The sequence below is a fragment of the Crassostrea angulata genome, chromosome 5, assembly GCF_025612915.1.
Source record: "Crassostrea angulata isolate pt1a10 chromosome 5, ASM2561291v2, whole genome shotgun sequence".
Lineage (NCBI taxonomy): Eukaryota > Metazoa > Mollusca > Bivalvia > Ostreida > Ostreidae > Magallana > Magallana angulata.
Window position 1 is genome coordinate 55,380,821 of NC_069115.1, and position 11,228 is coordinate 55,392,048.

The 11,228-nt window shown below is 34.1% G+C and overlaps 1 protein-coding gene across 1 annotated transcript; it reads left to right on the top strand.

Annotated features, from left to right (window-relative positions):
- The first annotated feature begins 2,106 nt into the window (after nt 1-2,106).
- On the top strand, nt 2,107-5,469 carry LOC128182879 (uncharacterized). The gene is made up of 6 exons (XM_052851646.1): nt 2,107-2,260; nt 2,487-2,609; nt 3,446-3,533; nt 3,634-3,750; nt 4,924-5,076; nt 5,171-5,469. Exons 1-6 carry the CDS (start codon nt 2,240-2,242, stop codon nt 5,245-5,247), a joined length of 579 nt encoding a protein of 192 aa, XP_052707606.1. The 5' UTR covers nt 2,107-2,239; the 3' UTR covers nt 5,248-5,469.
- Nucleotides 5,470-11,228: the final 5,759 nt, after the last annotated feature.

Sequence of the window (11,228 nt, forward strand, 5' to 3'; positions counted from 1 at the left end):
CCAAAATATTTTTCATTTGGTAAACGCCCTATTAATATTTTGAATACCAAGTTGAGACACAACTGTATTTTGAATTATGATCTGTATGGAAGAAACATTATTGAATCCCCCAATGTCAATCGTCAAGAGGAGGATGTTTATCACTTTAATTTATTTAATAATGAAATTTAATAATGAAATTCCTTTTTGCTTTTTATACTGTATATAAACATTATCTACTATATATTTGCAATTACTTTGTAAATGCACGTTTATGAATTTAATTATTATAGAGCCAATAGCTATAAGTAACACGTAATATTACTATGACAATTGTATAAATTGTATATATTATCATTTGGAGAGGAAGATATAAGTTGTAAGCACTTGTTTCCAAACCTTTTGTGTAATTTACACAATAAAATATGTTCAAGTCAAGTCAGAAGAATACAACAGTATATCAAATAAGGGACCTCCTTCTGGATGTTCTGGCGGCCCGTTATAATTTAATAGATGATGTAATCACTGATACACAAGTTGGATTTAAACCCAACCGAGGTTATATTTAGCCATTCGAATTTTATTGATATATCAATAAAAAAAAGGTTAAATTGTTGTTTTGTTGATTTTAAAAAGCATTTGTTACAGTTGAAAGATTGAAATTATGGGGGAAATTGTCTACCATCGGTATTAGAGGAAAGTCGTTAAATTTTATTCGTAGTAATAAGAGTTATATGAAATCATGTACTAATTCAGCGGGAAAGTTAATTATCTGATTTTTAATAAAATAACACAGGACTCTTGTAGGGAGAAGTATTATCTCCAATATTGTTCTCATAATATTTGAATGATTTTGAAAAATGGAATTTTTATGTAAAGGTGATATACCAATACAAACTCAAGAGTTAAATCTATTTTAATTTTCGCAGATGACACGGTAATTTTCTCAGAAACCGCACATAATCTTCAGAAAGTCAAAACAAGTCAATTGTATCTGAACACAGAAAATATTCTGTCAATTTTCTAAACTGATTGATTATTTTTCATTACAACATTATCTAACAAAATCAATACCTTCTACATGTACATATCTCCATTTGCTGAATTTTTTCTTTGCAAGGCTGATGTACATCTGCTTCTATGATGAATAAACAGTTGAACAGGACAAGACCGCAGAAGACCAGTTACCCAATCTCGCCAAATGTGTTAAGGCTTTGTCGTATTTTATTCTTTCATAGAAAATTTTATTTATAAAATTGATATGGATTTTGTCTGACCAAGGTTCCTGTTTTGTCACGTTCTGCATCATATTTTCATGAGGTGCCAGCATTCAAGTACTTTCATGTTGTTGGATTGCAAATTCTCTGCCCCGGACTTTTCAATCTCACAAGATAGAAAGGAGTATCTTTGAGGAAAAAAATTTGGGGATTTTTTCGTCCTAGTAAATAAATATCGTTTTACCCTGAAAAATTAATTCTATGAAGAGTTAAGAAAATGCACTGTATATGGCCATCTTGGGTCATATATAGTGCATCAAAGCCAGGATTTTTTTTCAGCTTCATGAATATTTATTAATCGCAATCTACTTACCAAAAAAACCCCAAAAATCCTTAAGTTTTAGAGGTATGAGAATAAAGATAATGATAAGAAAACATGCAATTCCTGTATTCAAAAGCATTAAGATGGATAATAAGTATATGTATCAACCTCTGCAAAGGCTTCTTTGTTTATTTGTCAGAAATTATAATGTTGAGTTAATGTTGAGTTAATCCATTAAATCATTGAAATTATGTTTGATTCAAAACTTTTTTTAGAGGGCCAATTTCTTCAAGTTTATGTATACTCAAAAATAAAAAATTAAAAGTCTTAAAATTGATGCCCACAAATATTTGTTAAAATATATATGAAATTTATATGAAATTATGAATTTATTGGGTACCTGTATAATAAATAATTGCTATCTATTTTTATCAGATTTAGACAGTGGTGATTTCACAATGTACGTGTTTAACAGGACTTAAAATATAGTGAATTTTCCTGTGCTTTCTGTATATCTTCACTATGGGCAGGTATACGTCAATTTGAGAGTTATTGCAATGTTTGTGTTTATTATATGTATATATCTGTGCTGTGTGTATCGTCATGATCCTCTCAAATTGCCGTTTAACTGTATTCCACCTTATCTCAAACGACCGTATTGTGGATGACCAGCGTGCTAGGTCCCATTCGTCATAGAAAACAATATTTTTGTCTTGCCTAGATGGTGCAAGAAGACGTACAAGTAAATTCTAATTATCTTATTGGCAAAACAACAAAATCTTTAATTGTAACTTTGTTTAACAATTTTGATATACAAATATCATATAAAATTAACAAGATTATTAATGTAAAAAAAAAATTAAAAACAAACAAACAAGAAAAGACAGTAATTGGAATCTGAATCCCAAGTGCAACCATCCTTCCATAGAGTTTACATGACGAAACACAGGCATACGTTCGGTTTCTAGTTCACAACGTTCCAGTCATTTGTGATACTGTTGCCAAGAATCCTGCATGGTATAAGTTCGGTGCACTGGCTGCTTATCTCAGCATATGGTGATATTTTTCAGTCTGATGCACACTCATTTAAGGTAAGTCTTAAAGCACGGTTAAATAGCGACGATTTTTAAATATGAGATTTCAATCTCGATCAAAAAACAAACAAACAAACAAAATTATCTCTCTACGAAAAATTGTAATTAATATTCCTCTTGTTATGCATTATTTCTATCAATGATTCACAACGATATTCAACGGATTAAGTGAACTAAAAATTTTAGTTTCTCAGGTTTTTTATTTAAAAGAAAAGTGTTTTTCATACTATGGGGGTTTGGGGTCGAGGTGATTTCGACGTTAAATATGAACAAGGTAAAGAAATGAAAACAATTCCAAAACTCCTTTTCTTTACCATCCAGTAAAGAAACTAAAGAGTACAAACCAAATTGATCATTGACCGGCGTGACGCAACTCACAGCACATAGGCTGCTGAAATATAGTTAATCCTAAAATTCACAGCACACAGGCTGCCGAAATAGAGTTAATCCTGAATCCTGCAATTCACAGCACATAGGCTGCCGAGATAGAGTCTTGGTATACCCGCAAATTGGAATAAACATGTATTTGTCAAAACTTTCGATCACCATTCGAACAATATTCCCCTTTGATTAAAGAAGAGCTCATTTAATTACAAATGAAAACAGCTTAATGTTTGTGGGGGTAGGGTGTATTAGTGTGTAGAGTTGCAAACACTTAATCGTATTTGAAGAATCCTTCACATGCATGTAAAATGTTCCCTTGTTCATGTTTACTGTTAAGGTAAATTTATGTACACCTTATAAACTTAGGACACCGTTTTGTGTTGTTTTTCTTTTCTTTTAAACAAATAGAGCATTTCGGTCAAGCCAATTGGTTGTATTTTGAATTGCAGTCGAATATAATGTATTCACCATCTGGCCTCTGTGTCGTCTTGACTGTGTCGCTGTGCGGTCTCTTCCAAGGGGTCTCCGCCGACCTAGGTATGTTTTACAACCACACAAACTGTTATAGATCTCCTTTATTATACAAGTATACTTTAAAACTAGTGAATTTAATGTTGTTGTTTTTTTTGTGTATAAGGTGATGCGTGTTACCTGACCACAGATTGCTCGTCGGTGACAGATTCTGTTTGTTATGGGGGTAAATGCCTATGCAAGTATGGGTTTAAAGAAAACGATGGCTCTACTGCTTGCGGTGGTGCGTATTAAAATGATTCAGCAATAAAGAGTAAAACACGCTTATAGCGAACACATAATAAATTCACGCTACCTAAAGTCAGTTTTATCCTCACTGGTGTTAAAATTCAACTAATCGGATATAAAAAAAATACCTTTTTGTTTTCTAACTGAAGCTTCGCTATAAGTTTGTTTATTCGTATTGTCTTTTTATTTCCTTTTTATTTTTAGAGGGAGAATGTAGATGGGAAGTTACACACACTATTGATCAGATTAACTTTTAGAATGAAATAGACGGCATTCAAACGTAGTAAATCCAATCTTGTTACGACTTCATTAATTGAACATATTAATTGTATGGCAACAGTAAAACATGGCAGTAAACGAACTATATTTTTTTATAGAGCAAACACATATAGTGTATAGTGTAAGTCTTCGTTATCATACTTTCATACTTGTTTTACCTCCGCTTCGTAGGAGAAGGGGGTTTACTGTTTCACCCTTGTGTGTCTGTCTGTCCTTCTGTCCTTTGTCCGTCTGTCTGTAACAAAATTTGTTGTTATACTTTCATGTTAAATACTGAAATCTGATTGGTTAAGACGCAGTTCATAATCCGTTCTATTACCCTCAGCGTTAGCAACGCACTTAGCAACTTCGCAGATGCTTGAAATTTTAACACACTATTTGTTTTGGGCATGCCATATCGTGGGATATATTTCTGTACCAATAGGACGTCAATTTCCTGTTAAATGATAACTTTGTTTATTTTTAGCCTAAATTTTCCAAAAAAAAAAAAATTCGTCAAAGATTTTTCGGCAACTACTAGAAATTATTGCAGATGCTTGAAATTTAACACACTATTTGTTTAGGCATGCTGTGGTTGGGGTATTTTTGTACCAATTTGACTTCAACTTCCTGTTAAATGACGACTATATTTATTTTTAGCCTAAATTTTCAAACAAATTTTCGTCAAAGATTTCTCAGCAACTGTTTATCGCAGATACTTATAATTAAAACACACTTACGTCTATTTGTTTAGGCATGCCATATCGTGGGATATATTTAGTACTTATTATATGCCAATTTCCTGTTAAATGTTGACCTGCTTTTTTGACGTATTCACATCATAACAGGGGTATCACTAGTGAGCATTGGCTCACAGATATCTTGTTAATGTACTTATTTGTCATTTTAGCGATCACGGGTTATAAAGGCTGTAACCAAAACGAGGACTGTGGATTAGGAGAGTGCAGGTCCAATATGTGTTATTGCAATAGTATGTTTGCATCTGGAGAAAGGTGCGAGTTGCATATGGATCCCTTCGTCCTCATTCCGCCGTCGAGCAGAGGTAAATCCATCCATCGATCTAAAGCTTCTTTTAACTAACTGACAACTAGTTATTCAAACTACAACTTTTTACAATGTCATTTGTTCTTTCACAGGAGTGGTGGCCGCACGGCTCAGTATCGGCACTGTCCTTCTCATGTCTGCCCTCGCCGCTCTAGTCCCACGACCGTAGACTACCGGACGGCTGTCAAGGACAAAGAAATATGGATCAACTGAATGGTTTTCTAATATGACTTTTCGTTAATGATGATTTAGAAGATCACTCTAGCTTGTCTGTCTCAGTAAACAAAACTTTCTTAGATATAAAATATGTTTTGTAGATTAAATAATTACGTTATAACGTTGTGATTGTCTCAGATATAAAACACAAAAAATTATAGCAAATATCAAATTGTGTATATGACATGATGATAAATAAACATATTTACATGATTATCTTTGTCTTTATTTTTAATGACTGATGAAAATTCTAGCAAATACAGTCATGACTGCAAAGCATTTTAATCATAATTAAATTGTCATAGAGGAAGTCACTTTCAATTAAGAGTATCCATCACAAGGGTCGAAAGAAAATAAGCAAAGTTTATTACGATGGTTTAATATTCCACTGACAAACAGATGATTAGGCTTACCTAGTCCTTGAACAAGTAATATTCAACAAATGGAGGGATATTTTCCTTCTGTCATTTGAAACTGCGTGGTAATCATTTATATATACTGTACATCGAAAAAAAAAGCGGAAATCAATATCTAGATTCTTATATTTATTTCCCATCGGTCCCAAATACTTGTCAGAAATTCCAGGCGAGTCTAGCATACATTAAAACTGCATGCCAGCTCGCATATTTTTCTTCATTTTCATGATAATTAATGCCCTCTTTTGATTGACTCTTTCATGTTTTCGTTAAGGGATTCTCACCACTCATTTACATGCTAACGTATGCAAATGCAAACAACTTTTTCATTGGTTGATAAAGAATAATGAGAATTAGAGTCGCGGGCTCATACAGGCTTTGATATGGAAAAGGGTGTGTATTATTCTCTATATAACTTCTGCCCTCTCTCTCTCTCCCCCCCCCCCCCCAATAAATAAAGAAAACCAAGCAAAACACATAAACAAAAACAAACAAACAAGTAATCAATCAAACAAACAAAATTCTTTAACCTCATTTTGTCACCCTATAGGTAAATTCATTTCATGACATTACTTTGGTTCTTAACTGCATTCTACATCTATTAACAATTTTCTTTTAAATTTATTACAAAGTTTTAGATTATTTATTTTTGGTGTGCATGCTAGCACTTGATTGGCATGATCATTATGTATATTAAAAGTATAACTGCCAAAAAAAGGCTAAACACTTAAAGTTAGAAAACGGGCGGGCCCAATATGGCCACATAATGAAACAATATTTTCGCCTGTACTATCACAGTCGTTGGAGTCATGTTATTATGTTCATAATGTCCCAGATTGTAAGAGTCAAAGCACAGGCTATGCGGCAGAACCTGAGGCTTTTTTTTTGGGGGGGGGGGGGATATTAGCAGTTAAAAAAATTGATCAGTTGGTACTGTTAGAGGACGTTTATCTTAGAATTCATAAAAATAAAATTCATATTTCGTTTCCTGTGGCGTCGGAAGCAATTTAAAAGTTGGAGGGGGGATGGGGATGGGGGCTAGACTTATCAAAAAACTTGAAAGGAAAAAAATGGTCTTTGGTTGTTGTTATGTATTACTTTGCAAAAAAGTGTTTAAATAATTCTTTTATTAGAGTCCCGCTCTGCGAACACCCCATAGTGAGTGCGTTGTCTGTCCGTCCAATAAGTGTGCCCGATTTCATTTGTCCCGATCGTATTTTATTGAACGCCTCAACTGCCTCATGTAGGTAATCTTCATAATATGATGATACTTCAACATTACATGATGGTACTTTAACATTACGTGCTGATACTTCAACATTACATGATGGTACTTTAACAGTACATGCTGATACTTCAACATTACGTGATGGTACTTAAACATTACGTGATGGTACTAACATTACGTGCTGATACTTTAACATTACATGCTGATACTTTAACATTACATGATGGTACTTTAACATTACGCGCTGATAGTTCAACATTACATGCTGATACTTCATTATATGATACTTCACTATGCGGTGGTTCTAAAAATAGGGAAGTTTTAACATTGGGCTGTTACTCTGTTTCAGAGATTGATCATATAGGACTAAGGTCCACTGAGACTAGTTTGGATCATGACAAAACCTGGAACTACAAATAATAAAAAACAGGATTCTGCTTGAAAATATATGTTATTGAAAAACTGTAGATACTCAAATTATGAAAACCACTGGCAAACAATTTGTGAGAAATTATAACAAGTTTTATGACGTATGTGATTGCTTAAACTACTATCTTTTTTTTAATCAAATTGACTTGTGAACAAATATTTTGATACATGTACCCCCTTTTCTATTGTATTTTTTTCTATCTTCTATATCTCCCTTTTTCTCTTTTCATTTACTGCTATTTTATTTTATCTATAAATTTTTTTTTGCAAGAAAACACGTTTTCACACTACACGGATAATCTATTTCCTTCAGATTAATAAGATAATACAATATGTAGAATCTTGAAATGTATAAAATATGTCTTAAATATGTGTGTATGTGGATTTATGTGTAAACAAAAAAAAAAATAAAAAAAAAAAAAAGCTGCAACTGAAGAAGTACACAATACACTGCAGCTCATGAGAGAGGATCTCTGCTGAATAAAAATATTAATATTGTCGAAACATACGATTTGTTTTGTTGCAATGTATTAAGGCAAACGACAACCACACATGCAACTTATAAGATCATGCAAAGGATAAAGCGTTGCATTGCTGCTGAATCTGATTTTAGCAGTAACTGTACTGTTGAACAAATCAGTGCTTTCATTGCCCACTCTTTCACGTGGATCTCCAGGAAGAACCCATTAATCCCCATAAGTCCAATCTACATGTAACATGAATGACAGAAGTATTTGTTTGGGTGCTTTTTAAAAAAAATTAGCTGTTCCCTCTGACTAAGCGCCAAAAGATTGGGTTCTGAATGCACATTTTTAGACCAAAATTCCCTGAAGGACTTTTGGTACCCCCTGATTTTTATGCGCTGAGCCCCAATTAATGAACTCACAATGCAGCCATTCTTTAAAATTTAAAATGACCCATTTAAAAGACAACACTTAATCAAATAGTAGCATTTGTTGAGTATCTCGATCTAAACAAGTTTTAGTGGACCTTAGTCTAATCTGATCAATCTCTGAAACAGAGAAACAGCCCAGTGTTAAAAACTTTACAGGCATCCACGTGTTCTGAGTTTTAGCGTATTTCGTTCCCTAGGCGACGCTTCCCTAACCCTATTTTTAGAACTACCGCATAGTGAAGTACCATCATATAATGAAGTATCAGCATGTAATGTTGAAGTAAAGGCATGTAATGTTAAAGTACAATCTACATAAGGCAGTTATATGGAACGCCTCAACTGCCATATGTAGATAATCATAATATGATGATACTTCAACATTACATGATGGTACTTTAACATTACGTGCTGATACTTCAACGTAAAGTATCAGCATGTAATGTTAAAGTATCAGCACGTAATGTTGAAGTATCAGCATGTAATGTTAAAGTACCATCATGTAATGTTGAAGTATCAGCACGTAATGTTAAAGTACCATCATGTAATGTTGAAATATCAGTATGTAATGTTGAAGTACCATCATGTAATGTTGAAGCATCATCATATTATGAAGATTACCTACATGAGGCAGTTGAGGCGTTCCATACAGTTGAGGCGTTCCATAGTATTTCTTTCTACTTTGACAAGTTGGGCTAAAACGTCATCCTTACAGGTCACCGATAGAAGTGGGCAGTGGCCTTGAACTATTTTTCATGATCAAAGGCTATTTTAAAAACCTCTTTATGAAAAATTCTTTTAAGGTGGCATGGGACACCTCCACGTTGTGACGTATTGTTTATCGAAATGAATAGTAAAATAAAGTGCAACTATAAATAGTTTCTTTCCTAACATTGTCACCTAACAGCGTAGCACAGTGCGTTAGTAGGTTTACCACGAATCTGTAAGTCATGAGTTAAAATCCCACGGGGAGGGGGTTATAATTTTCACCTTCTAAATATTTTCAAAAGCTATTTTTTGGTTAAGTATTGTAAAATTTTGAAATTCTAAACCGCTGGAAATATTTTATTATACCCGCACTTTCTAAAGAAAGTTCGGGTATATGGTTGTTACCCTGTTCCGTCTCCGTCCGTCCGTCCGTCCGTCCGTCTGTCACGTTTTACTTTCTCAAACTGCTCTTACATCTTATAAACCAGCAAACTGAACTCTTGGAGTTTGATTTGGGGTATCATGTTGTTTTGTAAAAAGGTTTCAAAAATTCTCTGTTAGTCCTGGGGGTCAAATAATTGGTAAAAAATGACGTTTTTTCCACAAAAAAACCTTCTTCCTCGAACTCTTCCTACATTTTCAACAGTAGACAAATCATCTTTTGGAATATGTTTTAGGGTATCCTACAGATGCGCAATAAGGTTTCGGAATTTTTAATTTTGTCTTGGGGGTCATTTAATGGCTGAAAAATGACGGGTGTTTTTTTTTACAAAAAAACTGGTTTCAAAAACGTCATTTTTTTTTGGCAATAGCCAAATGATCTTCTAGAATATGATTGGGGGTGTCATATTGAGGCGTGATTAGGTTCCAGAATTTTTTTTTATTAAGGGGATCAGTGGGCAACAAAAAATGACGTTTTTTTGCAAAAAAGTATGGTTCCAAGAACTCCTCTTACAACTTTTGGAGTAGCTACGTCATCTCTTGGGATATAATTGGGGCTGTCCTACAGATGTGCAATAAGGTTTTAAAAATTTATTTTTCATCCAGGGAGTCAAATAGTAGCAGAAAATTGACGTTTATCACTAAAAAAAAAATTGATCCAAGAGCTCCTCTTATGATTTAATGGATAGACAATCATATCTTGGGATATGATAGGGACTGTTATATAGATGTGCAGTAAGGTTTTAAAAATTTAAATTTCACCCAGGGAGTCAAAAAGTAGCAGAAAATTGACGTTTATCACTTCAAAAAAACATAGATCCTAGAACTCCTTTTATGATTTAATGGATAGACACATCATATCTTGGGATATGATAGGAACTGTTCCATAGATGTCATTACGGTTTTGAAAAATTAAATTTAACCCTGAGGCCCATTACCTATCGGTACATACCTTTTGATGCCCTTTAAGGATCAAGAATATATATGGTTAAGGGGTAGGGATCTCAACCGTTTTCGAGATATTCGTGCACTTCCTGTTCAAGGGGGGTCATGACCACCCCCGGGGCCCATGACCTACATACCGTTTGATGCCCCTTGACACAAGGAACAAGAATATATATGGTTTAAGGGTGGAGATCTCAACTGCTTTGAAGATACTAAGGGACTTGCTGTTTGAGGGGGTCAGGACCACCCACAGGGCCCATGACCTACATAACATTTGATGCCCCTTGACATCAGAAACATGAATATATATGGTTTAGGGGTCATGATTATAACAGTTTCTGAGATATATGGTAATTTCAAATTCCTGGGGGTGGGATGACCCCATGGGTCAGATCTAATAAACCCTATATATTCCCAGTAACAGCTAATATATGATTATGAAAACCCTATATTATTATCTTTGTCCGTTTTCAAGTAACCATTTAAATAGAGTCTACGATTCTTCCTACAAGGTTCAATGTTAGACCCCACACCCTTTTGACACCCCCCTCCCCCCCTCCCCCGAAAAGTGGTTGTCTAACCCAAAATGAGAAAAATCAAACCAGAGTGCACAGCTAGATATGCAGGCCTATCATATCCTAGAGTTTTGTATAATTCTGTTCAGCCATCTCTGAGAAACAAGTTCAGATCAGGAAAGAAGAAAAAGTAGACGAAGAATAATAATACATGTATTAGGAACCGTACAAAAACAATAAGTCTCCAAATTTCATTCGGGAGACTTAATAATGAAGATTAACTAGATGCTGTCATTAGACAGTAATACCCGCACCATGTGTTTGCCCCAAAATTACACTGTTTTGTACCAGTTTAATTAA